This window comes from Tauraco erythrolophus, chromosome 5 (genome assembly GCF_009769465.1).
Source record: "Tauraco erythrolophus isolate bTauEry1 chromosome 5, bTauEry1.pri, whole genome shotgun sequence".
Taxonomy (NCBI): Eukaryota; Metazoa; Chordata; class Aves; order Musophagiformes; family Musophagidae; genus Tauraco; species Tauraco erythrolophus.
In genome coordinates this window covers 18,769,789-18,789,545 of record NC_141469.1, presented here as the reverse complement: position 1 = coordinate 18,789,545, position 19,757 = coordinate 18,769,789, and the positions used below count along the sequence as shown (strand labels likewise).

General features: G+C 53.2%; 1 protein-coding gene across 2 annotated transcripts; it reads right to left on the bottom strand.

Moving 5' to 3' along the window:
- Positions 1 to 9,637: 9,637 nt before the first annotated feature.
- Positions 9,638 to 13,377, bottom strand: PLAC8 (placenta associated 8). Of its 2 annotated transcripts, XM_086612090.1 has the most exons (5): positions 13,319 to 13,342; positions 11,463 to 11,594; positions 10,987 to 11,111; positions 10,047 to 10,150; positions 9,638 to 9,788 (listed from the first exon to the last, which is right to left on the bottom strand). In XM_086612090.1, coding segments are annotated over exons 2-5 (348 nt in total). In that variant the 5' UTR covers positions 11,581 to 11,594; positions 13,319 to 13,342; the 3' UTR covers positions 9,638 to 9,787. The 2 variants fall into 2 exon arrangements, with proteins under 2 accessions (XP_086468216.1, XP_009985739.2); XM_009987437.2 differs by lacking the exon at positions 9,638 to 9,788 and having other exon boundaries at positions 10,043 to 10,150; positions 13,319 to 13,377.
- Between the last annotated feature and the right edge of the window lie 6,380 nt (positions 13,378 to 19,757).

Here is a 19,757-nt window from a genome sequence, read left to right as displayed (position 1 = left end):
AGCATGCTGCATCACCCACTGCTGGTTTGGGCTGAAGGGAAGCCCCACCTGAGAACCGTAATGATCCTGGCTGGCAGTGGCCCAAGGGATGGTGGTGAAGCAGGATTCTTTGAGTTGGGCGTTCATCTGGTCACACAGACAAGGTTTAACATTGCTACTAGAAATGTGTCAGGACCAGAAAAATATCCCTGGCCATCGCTTGTGGTACATGAGGACTGCTGCTGTGGCAGGGCTGGCACTGACAGGGGCTTCCTGCCACTGAGGTGCCTCACCTGGTGTGCTGTGGGGCATGCCCGTATCCCTTGATGTCCCTAGGACATACTGCTTCCATGGTCAGTCTGTCCCAATGGTGCTCAGGCTGAGGGCTGTGGTGATCCCAGGGCAGGACAGCTGCGGTGGTGCTGAGTCCTGACACACAGCACTGGGTACAACAGATGGTGTCATCTCCTGCCCATCTGCAGTAATTCCACAGGAGAAAAGAGATCCCTGTGGAAAAATGTCTCTTGATGTGAAGAGAGTGAAACAGCTGGAGCAGTTCCCTGAGCCACACACCAGTGACCTCCCACGCAAAGGGTGTCCAGCAGGGACAGGCTGCAGCAGGATGGGCGTGGGATGGCTGCATGTGTCCTCATCCCTCCACCCACAGAAGCAGCAGCCCAGGGTTGCTCATCTCGTGTCGCAGCTGGCAGTGTCCAGGCCAGCAGCCACGTGTATGCCAGCATCACTCACCCCTGAGGCTTCCCAGGACGCTCTTGTCGCCTGGAGCCTGGGCAGTGTCACTGTCACCTCCATGCCCGCAGCGCTGGGCAGCCTCTCTAGTGGCGCCGCAGCAGCAGGACAGTGCTGGGGACTGCAGTGGCGCTGCCACCAGTGACAGCAGGGCAGGGGTGGTGGCAGCAGCAGGGACCCAGCACCCCTTCCCCAGGGACACCCGGGCCAGTCACCCCTCGGACATCTGCCCCAACTTCCTACCCCCATCTCGTACCCCTTCAGTTCGCATTCCCCCAGCCCCCGAGCCGTGCATCCCGGGAGGAAGAGGGTGGGGAGGGATAACAGCAGCGCCACTGGGGTTCCACTGCCCGAGTTTCCCGGTCTGCGGGCAGGACAGGGCCGAAGCGACTGACGAACGGTCCAGCCCGAGGCCGGCGGATCGCGGGCGAACGGGGGGGCGGGGAGGGGCGGGGTAAAATGGGCGGGTGAGGGGTCGGGGCGATTACGGGCGGGGCTTTTCGGGATCCTCTGGCGCCGCCTGGCGGGCGCGGACTGGAACTGCTCCGCCGGCGCGGTGCCCGTTTCCCCGCGGGGGGCTCGGCCGGGGCCGTCCCGGGGAGCGCGGGGCCCTCGGGCTGGCCGGGCTCTGCACCCGGGGCAGCCGCAGCCGCAGCGAGGGGCAGGACGCAGGCGTCAGAGGCAGGGCTGGAAAGAGAGAGCACCGGGCTTTCTTTCCACGGTTTTTTTTTGGCAGAGAGGGACTTCTGCATAGCTTGGGTTTCTCAAAAAAGCCAGGAGACCAGCGCCGAACAGTGATAACATCCTGATCGTGCATAATACAGAGACGATACTTTTGCATGTAAAGGATCTAAACCGCTTTGCTTAGACTTCCGTGCCAGGATGCCACACATGCAGGGGCCACCGGATTTGCTCGAGAAACCAGGCTGGGCTGCACCTGTGCGCTGTTAATGGCCCCTCCCGTGCTGCCAATGGGGGCTCCCGCCCCATGCACAGGGAAAACAGCTAGGGGTGTCATCTGGCCTGGATTTACGGGAAAGTGCATTTTCCTGCTGGAAAGGCCTGTGAGATCTGTGAAATAAATGCTTAAGTAAAGATGTGGGGAAGAACCTTATTTCCTTTTCCAGAGCTCTTCCTGGCCACTTGTTCGTGCGTGGGACAGGGCACAGTAGTGATGCTGCTGGAGCGCCTGGCCTGTGAACTGGCAAGGTAAATGTGGGAAAGATTAAATAGGATGGTTTTATATAAAATCACCTGAAGTGGGTGCATGTGGTTGAAACCCTGGGGAAATCACATCAGAGCACAAAGCACTTGTGTTGATTTTAAAAGAAAAAAAGAATATGACAGTTAAAGGAAGTGAGAGGGCCTCTGGCATTAAGCTGTGCGTAGGCTGCTGGTGTGACAAAGGTGCCCAGCACTGTTGGGTGCTGAGGCCATGTGGGCATCAGGGTGATGGGATGGGCAGGGGCTGTGCTGGGATGGAGGGGCAGGAGCTGGCAGGCAGTTGGCAGGCGTGAGCAGGGCAGGCATCAGGAGGGAAGCTGTGGTATGTGCCTGGCAGCTGTGGGTGGGAGAGCCCTGGGGGGCTTGGGAGTGCCTCACGCGTCACCGAGGCAGTTTCTGTGTGCTTCATGCTTTACCAAAGCGTTTTGGGTATCCTTGGTGTCACTGAGGAGATTTTTAGGTGCACCATTTGTTCCTGAGAGGGGTTGTAGGTACCCTGCGTGTCCTTTGGGGGAGCTCTGAATGCCGTGCGTGCCACTGAGAGGGACGCTGAGGGTTCCCCACGTGTCACTAGCGTGGTTTAGGGGTGTCTCCTGTGTCACTTAAGGGGGTCTGAGGTTGCCCCACATTTCATCGAGAGGGCTGTTTGCCCTGTTTGTCACCGAGAGGGGCTGAGCGTGCCCTATTTGTCACTTAAGGGGGGCTGTGGGTTCCCAGTGTGTGACTGAGGGTGCCCCACGTGTTGCTGAGGTGACCCCATAAAAAAATGCCTGTTCCGTTCTCAGCCAGAAGAGTCACTTTTCTCCCCAGAAGGGCAGAGGAGAAAGAGCATCTTGCTCAAACCTCTCCACTAAGCGGGGTGCATTTCAGCACAGCAGAAAACACCAGGTAGCATCCCTGGGGCTACCAACAGGGTGCAGCTTCACCTTCCCTGAGCTCCCTTTGCAGCTTCCAGCTCCCGAACACAAGGCAAAAACCACTGGGGAGGAGCTTGGGTTGGGGGGCGGCTGTGGGAGCTGCACACTCAGCCCTGAACCCCCCTTGGGCATTGCCTGCCCTGTACCTGTGTTTGTACAGTGTGCTGAGGAGCAGTGAGGGCAGCCCTTGGCCCAGCCAGCCCTGCTCCAGCAGTCCCTCACCCTGGCTGCAGGAGCAGCCACAGGGATGACCCAGTACTGGACTGGCCAGGAACGACGAGTGCTGAGCCAGGAGCCCCAGGCATCCCTGATGAGCCAGCAGAGCCGAGACCTCCTTGTGAGCCAGGACACACAAACCATAGTGACACTGAGCACAGAAACTGTGACAATGGCGAGCTGACCTTCCAGCAACCTGCTCTGTCAAGTGACATAGTACAACCGCTTAACACATCTACACCAAAAAGGTGTACAAGTAATGCGGTACCTGGTCAAGACAAGCTTCTCTGCAGAGATCTCCTGGACAGATGAATCGCCAGGGATGCCTGGCTGACTCTGTGACTTGGATCATCTACGATGAGGCTTCTCCATCAGCCCCGTTCCTGGCAGCGGTTTGGCAAGCGTCATGTTGATAACATCTCGAATAATACGTATAGGTGTGTATATAGGTGAGTGATCATCAGTACATACTTTCTTTACTAGTCGTAGCTTGTAGTAACTTGTAATAAATTCACACGGAAGCAAAGCCTCCGTGTTTTTGTGCAAACCCACTATTGCAACCGTCACGCCTCCGTGTGGCGCGTCACCCTCACGGGATGTGGCAGTGACACCTGCGCAGCCACATCAGCCTGGCCTCGGGCTCCCACAGGGACGGGGACACATGCCCCAGGCTGGCGTCACCCAGCTTTGACTGGTGCAGCCGTGCCCACCCCATGCTCCCTGCACAGAAGAGGGGGTCCCCGACAGGGCCAGTCCTGCACGCAGAAACCACCCCCATAGAAGAGCCAAACCTGCCCATGGCAGCTCCCTGTGGTGCTGGGCACTGGTGGCACCTGTGGAGCATCGCAGCAACATCCCTGCCGCTCCGCACAGCCCCAGGGATGGGCACCGCTGCCGCCCGCAGCACTTGGGCTGCTCCCTGGCTGAGTGAGCAGCAACAACTGGCATCACCACCCACAGCAGGGTTTTACTGAGTGACAGCTGGATGCAGCCCTGGCATGCTCGACCCCACTGAACTCTTCTGTGGGCACAGCATCTCTCCCGCAGCATGACCCCAGGACCCCTGCGCCCTTGCTGGTGATGCCACCTGACGGCATGCGTGGATGTGGAGCTGTTCAGCTGCCGCTTTGGGCACTTACCGGGCATGGCTTGCAGCTCCTGTGGCCCTCGACGCTCCTCAGATGAGGTGGGCACTGAGGCCCCTCACCCAGGGTCAGGGCTGGCTGCTCCTGGCTCCTCATGGCACTAGCTGTAAGGACAAGAGCCCCATAATGACCCAGGTCCCTGCAGGGGTCATAGCTCTGGTCCCTGGTCCCAATGGCCCCCACCCCTGCGTGCGTTGGGGGAGAAACAGGCCTGGAGAGGAGAGAGAGGACACCTCATGTTCAGGGATGGGCAAAGCCACAGCCATGGTCCCAGCAGCCCCTGCCAGGATGGGCCAGGGGGGTATGATGTTTTGCTGCGAGACCCATCCCCCTTTCACTCAGCCTTTGCTGTTTCAGCACTGTGGCACCCTTGTGTCTTGAGTCAGGCGTCGGCAGACTCTGGGAACCCACTCAGCTCTGTGCAGCAGTGACTTTATGAACCAGCACCAGCACGCCCAGCTTACCAGAATATGCCCAGCTCGTTCCTCTGGTTGATATCTCGCTTCAGCTGGCAGAGTGAACCCACGGGGCAGCACATGGTGGGGGCCCATCACCCAGAATGGAGACTCTGCAGAGCAAGGGACATCGTACGAGTAACCCCTAGCCACATCAGCTTTTAAGTCTTCCTACTTTTCATCATCAACACCCCTGGGCAGCTCTCCCCTCTGCCCGCAGCACACTGCTGCTCATGCCCAGCAAGGAGCCGGGATGAGGCAGAGTGCAATGGAATTAACCCCAGCTCGCAGCAGGGATGCAGACGTGTCCCCAGCTCCCTGCTTGCAGGGCTACGCATGCACCTCCCCACCACTGCCCTTCCCCTTGGGCAGCCCCTTCTCCTTCCTGAGCCTGCACCCCAGCAGCACCTAGCTCGCAGCCATCGCTGCCAGCGGAGCAGACCTCACGCTCAATCGTGGACCGGGACATTGTATCTGGTGTGGCAGAGCGTCCTGTGCTGTTTTCGTCTGAAATAAGAGTTAGTTTTCTTCTTAGTAGCTAGAATAGTGCTGTGTTTTGGCTTTAGTATGGGATTTGGTATGAGAAGAATGTTGATAATACACCGATGGTTTTAGTTGTTGCTAAGAAATCAAGGACTTTTCAACTTCCCATGCTTTGCTAGCGTGCAGGTGCGCTAGGCCAATGGGATATTCCACATCATGCGACATCCTGCTCAATGTATGAATGAGGATTAACCAGGAAGTTCTCTCTCTCTTCTGGGATTGTGGTTTCAGGATTTCTCTCCTCCAAGATTGCTAGCTTGGTACAGGCTGGGCATTGGTCAGCAGGTGGTGAGCAATTGCACTGTGCATCGCTTATTTGTATATTCTATTATCAACATTATTATCATAATTTTTTTAAAATTTTATTCTATTTCAATTATTCAATTGTTCTTATCTCAGCCCAGGAGTCTCCTTGCCTTTACTCCTCCAATTCTTTCCCCAGCCCCCCGGGGTGGGAAAGGATGAGCGAGCAGCTGTGTGGTGTTTGGATTAAAACCATGAAAATCCTCATGGCAGTGGGTTTTGTTTGTCTTTTTCCATTACCCTAAGCCCAGTCAGTGGTTCCCAGCCCTCCTCCACTTGTGCGTCTGTATCAGTGCCTCATCCTCACCCTTCTCTTCCTTGGTTCCCTGGGGCCACCATGGCCCCTGGATCCCACTCCTGCTTGTCCTTCCCTAGCAAGGGGCTGCATCCTCTGACAGCAGCAAAGTTTTTGCTCTGCAACACCATCCCCAAACCCACCTGACTCATGTAATGATGCCACCTGCACCTCCATCTCCACCTCTGCCTATGGCCCCTTTCCTCCCCACTGTGCCCTGCAAGGCACAGCGTGGTGCCATTCTCCCTTCAGCTTTGGAGATTGAATTTTAAAAAACAAATAAAATAGAGGATGCTCCTATAGGAAATCCCATACAGACATGCTCCCTGTCCTCTGCCCAAGCTCGGCACTGCTACAGAGCACCATGGGATGCAAAGACTCCCATGCTCTTACAGCTGCAAGGGCTCTCTCCCACATCCAACGCGCAGCCTCTGCTAAGAAATCATCAGTGGGAAAGCAGCCTGAGCTTTGGACCTTGTAACCACGGGCTCCTTCGCCCAGGAGGGATCCCAGGGCACCTCCCCGGGGAGGTCCTCTCCGGTCACCACGTCCCTGCCCAGCCCACAGGCATTTCCACAGTGGGCATTACAGATGTTTAATGGTGCCTTCAGACACTTTGTGTCCTGCCTGCCCCTGCTCAGCTTTGACCTGTTTGTCCTGCTGCCTGTCTGAGTGAGTGCCGGGGAAGCCCGGGTGCCCGCTGAGCAGCCCTCCCCTCCCTGCCCTGGGACTCCCTCCCTTGTGTCAAGGGAGCGCCCGAGTTTTGTGATACTGGGAGGTGCCAAAAGAAAAAGGGGAAGCATTTACGTTTTGAAGAAAGGGATGATGGCATTAATCTCTGTCAATTCTGTTAAAATGCTATAAAGTGAATGGGATGGTTTTCATGTCAGAATTACACATTTACATGGAACTGAAGTATTAAACACAAAAAACATGGTTGAATAAATATATTAATATGCCCAACACTCAGATGATGCCATCGAGCACATCGCTCCCATCTGACACCGGAGAGGTACAGGCTGTGCCCTTGCTTTTATATTGACTATTGTCAACAGGCAGCAAAGGGGTCGGTGGCTCTGCTGGCAGCTCCTGCGGCTCCCCATCATTTACGGGCTGGCCCAGACACATCTCTGCTGTCAGACATAGACCATTGCTGTGTGGCCAACCCTTGTCCCCTGGTAGCACACGGAGAGGAAAAGGGATGTTGAATTATGCTGTAAGAGGGAAGAACGCTGGTAAAAGTGTCATTTGCTCATGACTTTTTGCAGCTTTCTGCACGCAGCGGAAGCGTGGCTGGGCTGAACCTGTCTGAGGCACCGGTATCTGCTCTCATTAGGTGACGAGTGGCCTTGAGGGGAGAACCACCAGCTGGTGGAATCGCCTCAGTCACCAGCCCCTGCCAAGGCTTACAAGACAAGGGTGTTTTCCTGTTGCTGCTGAACAGGGCTGTTGAGCAGTAAAAATGCTGCTGTGCCCTCTCCAGGCAAGTCACTCGCTGTTGGCAGAGACCTTCGGAGCAAGTGCAGGCAACCCCATTGCCGGTGGGTGCAGCGGGGGCCATGGTGCCCATCGGCCCTCGCCAGACACCTCCTGCCCCTGCCCTGGCCAGCTCTCCCTGCTTGTTCACGCCCAAGGCCCCAGGAAATTCCTGCCGTCTCTGCAGCTAACGTCACACCCCATGGCACGCCAAAACGTGGGAAGCCGTGGCACAAGATGATTTAAGAAGAAGCAGGAGCCAGGAGGGGCAGGGAAGGGGACAGACCATGGACAGGCCGTGCCGTGGGGATGCCAGGCAGGGATGTCCAGCAGCAGGCAGGACTGCAGGGACCACAGGGAGAAGTGTGCTCAGAAGAAGGCTTAGGGGCAGGACCTCACCAGCCTCCCATGCCAAAGGAGGAGCTCCCCCACCGCTCCCCTACCACCAGATAATAATTACTGCATATGGTGAAAATGCTCACTGCCACACATATGCTGTGCCCTGTGCAGCAGGCAGGGCTGACCACGGACTTTCCCTTCCTCTCCCCAAGTATGAGCACACCACATCCCTGCGTGGATAGAGGCTGCGGTGCAGAGCAGGCAGCAGCCTGGAGAAGCCTCCACCGCATGCTCATCTCCTGAGAGGTGCCCTGGGCCCAGCACACCCAGCACATCGCCCCAAGTGCCCCAAATCCACACCTCCATGACACTACCAGCAGTGTTGGAACTGCTGATGAGAAAAAAGTGGATCCTGAGGTGCATGCAGCCACAGTTCACTGATAACCAAGGTCAAAAAGCAGCATTTTGTTATGCATAGGCACATGTAGATGTGCACAAATGAACAATACGGTGCAGAAGTTGCTGTTCTTTACCTCTGCTGCCCACTTCTGTTGAGATGCCTGTCAGCAGCACCTGGCACACTCCAGTTTAGCTCTGAAGTAGTTTTCCAGGCAGAAAACCTCACCTCTGTTTCCACTCCTTTCCCAGCCATGAGCAGTTTCCATAGTTTGGTACAGCAGCTCTTGCCAAAGCAAAGCCAGAACAGATGTATCTGCTGAGCCACGCTTGTCCCAGGACACGGATGTCCTTCTCCTGGTTCTCATCCTTTATGTGCCCTGGGTGCTCCCTGACGAACGACCTCTGATCCACAGACCAGACGCTGGCTTAGGTGCTGCTTTGTGCAATTGCATCTTCCCTGCTGCAGGCACACGGCTGCAATCCTGCTGCTGCTGCTTCTGCTGGGCTCCTGATGCCCCCCACCCCACCTTTCCCCACCCCAGCATCCCGCAGAGCCTCGATGGGACACACCATTTTCAGCAGAGCGTTTCGAAGGACAGTGTGCATTCGGGCTCCTGTGCTGCCTTAAGCAATCTGCTGCTGGACGTGCAGCATCTTTCCTTTGTTAAGCCTGAGCAGCAGCAACAACTGAGTGTAACTCCGCTGGGTACATCTGGGAAATCCTACCAGGCTGTGCTGGGATGAGGCGGCAGCGTGGTATTTCTTCTCTCTCCCTCTCCACTTTCCTGGCCTTTACCTCTCTCAGGCTAAAAATGCAGTTTTCTGTATTTCCAAGGGATCACCCACAGGACTGTCTGGGTCCTCTGAGATCTAGGCAGGTGGGAGTGCCACTGCGCAGACCCTCCCCGAAGCACTGGCAGAGCCTCTACCTGCCCTTTACAAGGTTTGTGGTGAAGATGAAGGCAGAGGAGGGGGGAAAAATCATATTTTCCTGAGAGTGTGAAGCTGGGGGAGGTTGGTAGGGACCAAAAATCCTTTAGCATCTCTCTGAGAGTGATGGAGAGAGGGTGGAGGTAACCTCTGCCTTTTGGACAGAGTGTATTGCTGACGACCCACAACCCAAGCAGGTTTTAAATCACAGATGGGTGGGAATTCTTGCACAGGGTCCGTAGGGGAGTGTGTCTCTGTAATGCAAGAGGTGAGCTCGTGCCAGGCAGCCAAAAATCCCTGTGGCTTTACGTTTAGAAAGGTGGGACTGGCCAGCAGTCCCGGACGGCCACCTGGACCACCTCAGCAGGGGCAACTCAGCACTTGGTGGCCTGCAGCCATCATCTGCCTGTGGAAAGCCCCAGCTCTGCTCTGGAGTAGAAGTCACTTTTCCAAATTTTCCAACTTGGATGAGCAACACTGACTTCTCCTCTGTATTAAACATACTTTCTAAGAGCTGCGCGAATAACAAAATACTGGTGAAAATCTTTCTGTGCAGCGGGTGCAGGGAAATCTCCGCTGCACCAGGGGCTGCTGAGACAGATGGATCAGGCGAAGGATGGGTGCTCTCGGGCAGCGCAGGAGTGACACACACACACAGGCAGGAAGGCAAATTCTACTGTTTATTCATGATATTACTCAGGGAAGGGGGAATCAACCACAATCAAGGCAAATTGCCCATGGTGCTCCTCCCAACAGCTGGGGCAGCAGCAACTCCTGCCCGCAGCAGCACCACAGGGTGCAGTGAGGATGGCGGCATCTGCAACGGGATGGGAGAGGAGAGTCAGGGAGTGTTGCTGTGCCTCGCCACACCGTATGTGTCCCCCTCAGTCCTTCCCCGTCCCCATCTTGCATGAGGTTCCCAGCAACATTTCGCTGCAGGACAGGTCTTTCTTTTCACCTGTCCATGGCTGTTTCCCCACTGCAGCAACCCTGTGTTGCCAGGAGAGACGCCGGGAGGCCACTTGGCTGCGTGCAACAGTGGCTTTATAAACCAGCACCAGCAGATTCAGCTTACCAGAATATGCCCTGCTGCCTCCTCTGGTTGATGTCTCTCTTAATTTGGCAAACAGAGCACACGGGGCACCACAGAGTGATACAGTAGTCAGAGCAAATGGATCCCTGTTAGGAAGAAATTGGTTAGGGACAGAGGCTTCCCAAAAGCCATGCTTCAGCCAAGAAAATGTTAATCACATTCCACGGTGCGTGCCCTTTGCTTCCTGGCTGGCTGCAGCATGCTCAGTAGCAGACACTAAAAACCAGAGGTTTCAGTATTGGTGGGTGCTGTGGGGGCTGGTGAATCCCCAACACTATGGAAAGGAAGAAGGGATCCCTTCTGCAAGTTGCAGGTATCTACTTATCTTTCGGCTTCCAAGGATAACACTGGGAGGAAAAACGCACACAGAAAGACGGAATTTGGGCAAACTGGACTCAGGCTCCCATGGTTTGCACTGGGACGGCACCAACCCTCCCGTGGGAAGAAACCATTTCATGTACGTACTGTATGTGAATGTCTACCGTTCTCCTGCATCTGATTATGGATGTTTACCTGCACAACTGATTTAATCTATTCTTTAGTCTGCCCACAATTATCTCAAACTTTTCGCATCTTTCCAAGACTGGGGATGGCGTGGGGAAGCAGCAGCCGAGGTTCTGTGAGCCGCTGTGGTCGGCTGCAGCTGCAGGCAGGACATGTACCCCCAGTGAAGGGTGCTGGGAAGGAGTAGTGTCTGATTGATGTGCGTTGTTGGACACCCGCCCAGGGATCAGTGCAGCCGAGGGTGTCCCAACCCCTGTCCTGTGCTCCCAGCATCATGCAGGATACAAAAGTGAAACAAAGGGCGAGCGGAGAGCGCTGCTGCCCTGTGCTCATCCCTGATGTGCAGAGAGACGAGGGCCTCGGGGGCACCTCGTCTTTCAGCCTGGCAGCACGGCGAGAGGGCGGGTTAACCACTGACCGGGATGTTGTATCTGGTGCGGTAGAGGGTCCTCATGGCCACGCTGGTTCCGCACAGGCAGCACTCATTCATGTCCCCAGCCACTTGGCAGGCAAGGCAGGGGAAGCAGAACAGCCCGCAGCAGCCTGGCAGGAGGAGAAACACAGCAAGGAGTGAAGCTCTGCCTGCCTGTCTGGCACCGCTGGCATCAGGGTGGGGGAACCGAGAAGACCAAGCTACAGGTGTTCAAGGCCAGGTTGGGTGAAGCTTTGGGCAACCTGGTGTAGTGGAAGGTGTCCCTGCCCATGGCAGGGGGGTTGGAACTAGCTGATCTTTAAGGTCCCTTCCAACCCAAACCATTCTATGATTCTATGGCTGTAGCTATCACAGCACCGACCCAAGCGGCATGGGCAAGAAAAGTGTCCCGAGAGGGCGTGGGACCGACCGCAGCGCGTCACTGCCGACGGCTGAGGGATGGGACCACCCGAGGCACTCACAGACGCTGCAGTCGGTGCAACAGTCCATCAGCCCTGTCTGCCAAATGTTCCTTGAGGCAACAACGGGAACGGCCATGGTGTACTGCGGCTGGATCGTCACGACGGATGGGGCGGCCATTCCTAGTTGCTCTTCTGGAAGAGACGGGAGGGGAACGGGACAGTTAGTGAAAAAAACGTGGTTGGTTTGATCTCCCAACCGAGCTGGTCGCCATTCCTCTTCAGCAGGCGGCCTTTGCCCAGCATCCTTGCTGCTGCTGGAGGTGACGAAGCATAACTGTATCTTACCTGCGTTTGTGTCTTTTCAAGGTTTTTGCATTTTCTGCCGTTTTATCCAGCCTTCAAAATAGCATCAGGCCGTTGATGTTCCTCACTCCACCCCAGAAAGGCTTCACTAGTGCTTAGACACAGTTCACCAGCCACCTTTGTGCCAAGCAGGTGTGGGGGGTGAATCTAGGCTAAAGCTAGGGCTCAGGCATTTTGGTTGTTGAACTTGGCATATTTCACGCAAGATTGCTTTGGTATGGGTGCAAAGCATGCGGGAAGCAGCCATGGTCTCGCATTTCCTTGTGACGAAGACAGACTCCAGGCAAGAGAGATACTGTAGAAAACTAGTATCTCTGGTTTCTTGTTGTAGAGAGTCAGAAAAGCAGAAACTCAACACTATGTCCCAAGTCTGAACCCCAGTTCTTGCCTTCCTGCAGTTAAACAAGCAATTAACCCTTGAAACCCAGTAAGCTTCAGATTAAAAAAAATCCCCAAAATCTCTGTGCTCCTACTCTCCCAGCTGAGCAAAGGACAGCTCAAAACATTCTGAGAACAATTACAAGCAAGCTTTGTCCTGAGGCCAAGTTCTTCTAGTTATGCACAAATAGAAGAAAGAAGAAGGGGAAAAAAAAAATATAAACTGTCTGCTCAAGCTTATTGAGACTTTTTGCTACAAATTGGGGTTGTTTGGGTTTTTTTTTCTTCTTAGAAATAGCAGCTTGGCAAAGACAGAACCATGCTGCTGGGTCGTCAGGCTCCTTCCCCTGCAGCTCTGAGCTCACAAAGCTGAACAGAAACTGAAACGAAGCAGGGAAGGGTCCCCTTTCTCTCCACATGTTGAGGCAATGCACGATCCTCCAGAAATCCCACTCCTGGCTCCGCGCCAGCCTGCCAGCCTGCTGCGAATGCCGCCAGAGGCAGTATCAGGTACGCATCCAGAGGGAAACTATGAACGTGCACTGCCTCCGAGTGCATAGCCACGCTACCGACACACGGTAAATATCTCTCTTTTCCACACTTTTACCAAAAAAAAAGCACGGTATTCAGTATACGAGTATTAATCACCTACTTTCTTCTCTCTTAGCTGCAAACATTAATGAAGAGATTCAACATTAAGATGCTCTCGTCACCCATAGCACAGCCCATTGAAAACGACAGCAAATACACAGGGAGACCAGGCAGCAACATATAAAAGCAACCCACATCCAAGCTTCTACAGCAGCTCCATCCTCAGAGCCAGAAAACACACACAGCTAAGCAGCCTTGTTAAGAGGAATTTGGTCTTGAGCACCCATGCAGACAAGAGAGAGCCCAGTTGAAAGAGAGAGCAAAGTACCAGTCAGATTCCTTTAATGCAGTTATACAGTTCTGGTAGCAGGAGAAAGCAGCAAAGAAGGAACCTCTCCATAATCCAACTTTTGTGTATAGCTTTTTAAAAGCCTCCCCCTTCCCCAAGTAGGATTTGCCATATATTTTGCTTTAAATTATGTGCTGAGCAGGGAAAAAAAATATAAGTCTCTGCTTTTGCACTATTATCCTACTCTTCCCAGGCTGAAAATTTTTACTATTTCCATGCTTTTAAGAGAACCAACCTTCTGGCGAGCAGCTTCTGTCGGTGCAGGCTTCCTTGCCCTGTGCAGAGAGGGTCTGGGGAAATGGAAACTAAACTTTCTTACTTGGAGGCTGTTACTGGCAGTCAGCAGAGACAAAAGGTAATAGTGGGAGGTCTCTGGAGGGGGAAGTCAGGAGCTGGGAAACTAGAGGCTTAACACATATGCAGAGTACAACATTTTTTTTTTTTTCCTTTTTGCAGAATTAAATCATAGACTGCTATTCTTCTTTAAAAAAAAAAAAAAAACAAAGAACAACAACAGTTGCATGTATATTGTTTCATTCCATGACTCTGTGTACATGTGGTTGTTGTTTGGGGGACAACAGCTCTGGATGATGTGCTTCCATTGGGATAGACATTTTTCCAACATTTTTCCCCAAAGAAAAAGCGTACTTCTCGGGTCCCAGATCAGACTAAATGAAGAGCACCCCAGGGTGCTTCACTGTGAGCTTTTCCCTTTCTTCAAGGAGAAGGGTTCGGATGAAGGGATTGCACAGATCTACTTGCTCTCACAGTCAGGCTTGGGTGACAGCAGGTGGGCAGCGTGGCTGCAAAAGGGGGCTGCGGCAGGGGCTCCTGGGTGGCCAAAATGTCCCTGCGGTGCCCAGAACAGCCCCTGCCCCAGCCTGCTGATGCAAGGAGCGAAACAGGATGCTATCTGTCAAAGCCAGCAACAGCTAAACCCATCTGCATCAGGGTGTGACTGCAATGGGGGGAAGCCCCAGCCCTGACTGTCCTCCTCCACTTTCATTCAGCCCCAGATAAAGAGGCAGCAGGACGCGATAGTACCTTTGCTTTTAATCCTCGCCTCCATCTGCAGCAAGTGTGCTCCCTGCTCCTTTGTAGGGATGCATTTGGGGTTTCATTTCTCAATTAGTGCATACACCCCAAGTGGTGGCTTTCTCTAAAAATTAGGCTGATTTCCCAAGTGCTTGCCACAAGCCACATAGCCTGGCTATTTTAAAACTGAGTCCTTACCATACATGCATCCATTTCGCTTTATGAGATACCAATATTTATTAATATCTTCAGCAACATGCCCTAAATAATGAACCACTCATGCCCTGTACAAGTCACAGACCATTTCGGACACACTTCCACATTTTGTAGGGAAGCTGTGACATAAGGACAGAGCGGATCGGAGCGGTGGCTGCTTGCCCAGGAGCAATGCAAGCTCAAAGCATTCCATGCGAAGTGCTGATGTTCCCCTTCTCTCTCACCATTGACATGAACAGGCAAAGGAGAAGTTTGAGTTAAACTGTAACTCACCAGCTTTGGCAACAGGCTGGGAGTTATGGTGCCTTAAGCGGAGCCTTTTACCAATAGTGCTGCTGAGATAACAGTGAACCGTGCCTCGAAATGCTCCCGTTGGCTTCCCAACAGCTCCAAAGTCTAACTGTCGCTGATCCTGCTTTATAACGGGGCTGCCTGGCTTGACTTCTGCCTGGATCGTACACATTTTTTTTTTCAAAAATATTGCAAAAGGCCGCGGGAATTGCGGTTTGCAAAAAAATGTGGTTCAGCAGACACTTTCTAGATGACTAGATACCTGACATCCCTCTGGCTGGCTGGACCAGGCTCATGCAAAATGCCAGCTAGTCCAGGAGTCTGCTGGGGACGGAGGGTATAGGAGATAACATATTAAAAAAAAATCTCGTCAGCAACATTTTAAGGATTTTAATAGTCTGTCCTCTATTCAGAGCTGGAGTGACACTGACTATGAGCACCCAGGTCCTTCAAGCGCTTTTCTTCTGCAGAAAAGCAGCCCACTCCTACCTGCAGTCCTGGTGCATTGTGATAGTTTGATGTGTGGGGGGGTGTTCTGGTGGCAGGGGAGGGGATTTGCTCCCTGTGCCACCAGATCTGAGTCCCATCCCCCCCGGGGGGGGGTTGAGCCAAATTGGCGCCTCTGCAAATTGCCCTATTTAACTTGGGACAAAGGGGCGGGAAAGGGCTTTTTGCTCAGGAGCAAGGAGAGGGGAGGAGGGCGCTGCCCTCGCTCCCGGCTCCCGGCCGGGCGGCTGCCCGGGCCCGGGCCGGCGCCATGTGCTCAAGATGGCGCCGGGGGAGCCACATGGGGGGGGGCTCGGGAAGCGCCCCGCTCCCGGGGTGCCCGCCGGGCCGAGCTCCTCTAGAGGGGATTAAGATCTGAGAGAAAACAACCACAACGACCGGGTCAGTCAAGATGGAGCAGGAGGAGGTGTGCTGGAGCTGAGGCTTCCCTTGCAATCGGTGTGAAGATGGCAGGCGGCCTCCCTGCAGCCAGGGTGTACTCGGCGGAGCAGAGACCCACTCGCAGCCCGTGGAGAAGCCCACATCGGGGAAGAGATGCCTGAGCCCAGGAGAGGTCGTGGAGCAGGGGATGTGCGACCAGGTACTGTTAATAATGGGGCATGGAATGCACGACGAGGTCGTGGAGGCATCTGGAATCCGTGGGACGACCCACGCCGACGCGAGTGGCAGCAGCTCCCTAAGAGGCCAAGACTGGTAAAGCCCGAACTGGTACAATCCATGGGGAAGGATTGCAATCCTGCGGGCAGGACTCACGTTGGAAAAGTTTGGGGACTTTTTTCTTCGTGAGTAGGGGACCCACCGAAGCAAGGGAAAAATGGTGTAAAGGCTCCTCCTCCTTTAAGAAAGGCGCGGCAGTTAACAACATGGATGAACTGACCTGCACTCCCCATTCCCTGTCCCCCTGCGCCGCCGGGGGGGAGGTTGAGCCAGGAACGAAAGGAAACGGGGTGGGGAGGTGTTGTTTTAAGATCTGGCCTTGTTTTCTCTTTTCTCCTCTCAAGTAACCGGTTTCGTTCCCTTATGTCTCCTGTTAAGTAACTGTTAATAAATTGTTTTGTTTTAAGAAGAAAGCCTGAGTCATGTTTTGCCCGGGACCATGGTTGGTGAGTGCTCCCTCTCGGTTCTTGTCTCGACCCTCAGTCCAAAAACCACGACATGCATCAAAGCATGACCACCCTTTGTCACCCTGAGAAACCACCATAAACATGTATCTCAGCTCATTCCCTTCATCCAGCATCTAAGTCAAAAAACCCTGCAAAAAAATCTCACCAGTGAAATCAAAAGACCAACTCCTGAAACTTGCAGCAAGAGCATCACCCTCGCGCAGCACCAGCCAAGAGCACCTGTGGCCTCCTGTTGCAGCTGCCATAGCTTCTGGCCAGACCTCACCATGGGGCCTGACTGGGGCTCTGCCCACAGCTGGTGGCCATGGTCCCTTTCACGTGTGGCTTCTCTGGGTCCGTGAAGTGGCACTACGGGAAGATGGGCACGCCTGCTACCAATAGAATTTTTAACAGAATGCTTTGTAAATACGTTTCAGTCATTTATCCGCAGCTCTGACCATCACGCAGGACATTCACAAGGTTGAGGATGGAACTTTGTAGGAAACCCCAGCAAGGATGGAACTTCGTAGCAATCAAGGATCCTTGTACCTCATTTGGCAAGAACAACTATAGTTGTGTCCTGAAGTGAGCTTTGCCTCTGAATGAGTAGGAGGCACTTACCCAAATGGCCACCAACCACCACCCGAGACCCCCGCACACACACAGTACAGTTTTGCAACGCCAGCGTTATGCAAATACAGTAGATAAGTGGGATTTAGTGTGATGTATGTACCACATAAGCAGAAAATGGAAAAATTCAGCTGAAATTAATATTCACCAATTTAATTTGTATTACAGTAAATGCAGTTTCAATAAAGATTCATGAGTACAGATTAAAAAAAAACTCCCTGAAGACATTTTTCTTTCTCTGCAGAGAACAAAGTATAAATTACACGGTCTGCCATTGTATTTCACAGAGAAGTGGCAACCAGAAACTATTTTATTCCCTTTCATACTGGTGCCATTCGCATGCAAACATTCCCACCTGTTCTTCCATACCATTTGGAACAACTCCATCGTGCAACTTAAAACACTACCACAAACGAGCCAAGCCACCTTCTCCAACACACTGACCAATGCTCCTAGTTACACAAAGCCTGGTGTCTCGAGCAGCAAGAAGTGGGTTTGTTTACAGAGGGTCTGCTGTAAGCCCACTGGTGAGCAGGTCAGCGGGGGCTGCCTGGAGCAGGAGGGTGCCTGGGGGGATCTCTCCAAAGCTCTGGTCTCACCCGCCCTTTCAAGAGGCAGAGTAACAACCTCGGGGTTTTGTTTCAGACATGGAGAAGGGCTTGTGCATCTGAAATTTTGGGTTTGCTCAGGTGTCTCAGCTGGCTCAATGGAAGAGCACCTCTTCCCCAAACATTGCTTGCTTACCACAACTTGGTAGGACTTTGCCCAGAGAAGTTGTGGCTACCCCATCCCTGGAAGTGTTTAAGGCCAGCTTGGATGAGGCTTTGAGCAACCTGGTGTAGTGGAGGATGTCCCTGCCCATGGCAGGGGGGTTGGAACTAGATGATCTTTGAGGTCCCTTCCAACCCAAACCATTCTGTGATTCTATGATTCTGTGATGATTCTATGATTCTACGACTCAGGCGAAAGGAAAATCCCTGCAACTACAAAAGCTGGAGGAGAAAAAAGCTGAGCAAGTGAAAGGGGAAATTTTCACAGCCCTTAGAACTACGAGTTGTTCAGTTGTTAGAAATAAGAGTCAGGTTCACATCTCACTGAAATCAAAGCGACTGCAGTTGGTACAAGGAGAGAGCTGTTCCCTGCCCACACCTGCGTGTCCTTGTCCCACCAACGCCAGGGACACTGCACATGGTGGAGCGGGTCTGCTCAGCTGGTTGATCGGACAGAAAATGGGGCTGGGTTTATGGCTGGGGGGGTGCACTGCCACCAGGCCAACCTGTCTGAACTGCTCGTGCCACAGCCACCCAAACACGAGGTCCAGGGCACAGCGGGGAGCTCATGGCTGGGGCCAAGGGCATCACCTGCTTTGCAGCAGCACACAGCCACAGCGCCTCAGACCCAAAGGAAAGTAGTAGCGTGGTTTCACATCCATCTGCGGTCGCTTGCTGGCTTGGACAAAGATTTGTCACAAGATGCTTTGTGCAGTCCGGTTGAGCTTCTGCTTCCTGTGCTTGTCGTTTGTTATTTCTCACCGTCCTTCCAGCAGTGCCACTCTTCCTCTGAGCCACTCAGATTTACAAGACAACACCCTCTGGGAGTCAAACTCCATCTCAGGAGCCCACCAAGTAAAAAAAAAACCACAAAGGCAAAAATCAACAATGAAATCAACAACCTCCTTGTAACAGACTAGTCCAACTCATTAATTTTGTAATCTGCTACTTCATTCATTCCCTAACTCACAAATTCACGGACTCGTACCCACCATGCACAAGCACAAGAGCTCCCAGAGAGTGCAAGTGTGGGTCCTCCTGTTCTCATCCCTGTCCTCATCCGCGTCCACATGCGGCAGTGGGAGGCAGCAGAACTTCAGCAGTTCAGTTGTTCTTGAGCCAGCTCTGGAGGCTTTTTTAGGTAAAAATTTTTTGTGCAAGAATTTCATGAAGGGTTTAGTAGGTGGTTTGCACATACCTAAAGAACATAACAAGATGACCATCCTTGAAGCTGCCAGAAGTGATTAGAAGGGAGACTCTTTATCCAGAACCGTCTGCCCTTGAAGGGAACATCCCAGAAAATGTATAAACTTTGTTCTCATGTTTTTCTGAATTGTGAACATGCACAGCAGTGACTTGGGGAAAAGGGAATTCCAGCAGGGGGAGATGGCAACCACTGACTCATGGACCACCTGCCCTAAACATATCTCAGACCCAAAAGAAAGGGGCGGAGGAAGAGGACTGATCATGTGAAGTAATTTACATGTAAAGTGAGAGAAAATGAACCAATTGTTTAAGAGAATAACAATCAATATGCAAACACGTTATGAATATGCATGATTGTAGTGTGTAACTAAGTTTCAGGCCAGGGCCAGGTGTGCATGCCAGGAGGAGATATCCCCCATGCACCTGGCGCTGCAATAAAGAATGCCGCTTTCTAAAACTCCAAAATGAGTCTTGGAAAGTTCAACTGCACTGACTTTTTGGGTATCACTGCTGCTCTTTTCTTAAAGGGAGAAAACTCCTTCCACTCATTTCCCCTGCTCCAATGGATCCCCTCCTCACGGGACAGTCCTCAGACTTCTCCAATGTAAGTTCTTCCCGCAGGATGCAATCCTTACCCATCAGATTGCTCCAGCGCAGGTTTTTACCACAGAGTCATGGGTTCTTAGGGCACAGACACCCGCTCCGGCATGGAGTCCTCCATGGTCTTCAAATACTTCTCTGCTCCACCAAGCCTCCAGCAGCATGAGGGGTCCTTCCCATGGAGACAGTTCTCTCTGACCTCCTTCAGGCACAGGCATCTCTGCTCCAGCATGGGGTTCTCCATGGGCTGCAGGTAGATCTCTGCTCTGCCTTTAATGGACTCAGCTTGAGGACAGAGCAACTGAATTGGTGAGCG

Bases quoted from the DNA above. Each gene is read 5' to 3' on its own strand.
- PLAC8 (XM_009987437.2), bottom strand. From the start codon at position 11,580: ATGGCCGCCCCATCCGTCGTGACGATCCAGCCGCAGTACACCATGGCC. The intron at 11,112-11,462 runs GTGAGTGCCTCG...TCCTCCTGCCAG, and splicing joins TTGCACCGACTGCAGCGTCT to GCTGCTGCGGGCTGTTCTGC. The intron at 10,151-10,986 runs GTCAGTGGTTAA...TCTTCCTAACAG, and splicing joins GCACCAGATACAACATCCCG to GGATCCATTTGCTCTGACTA.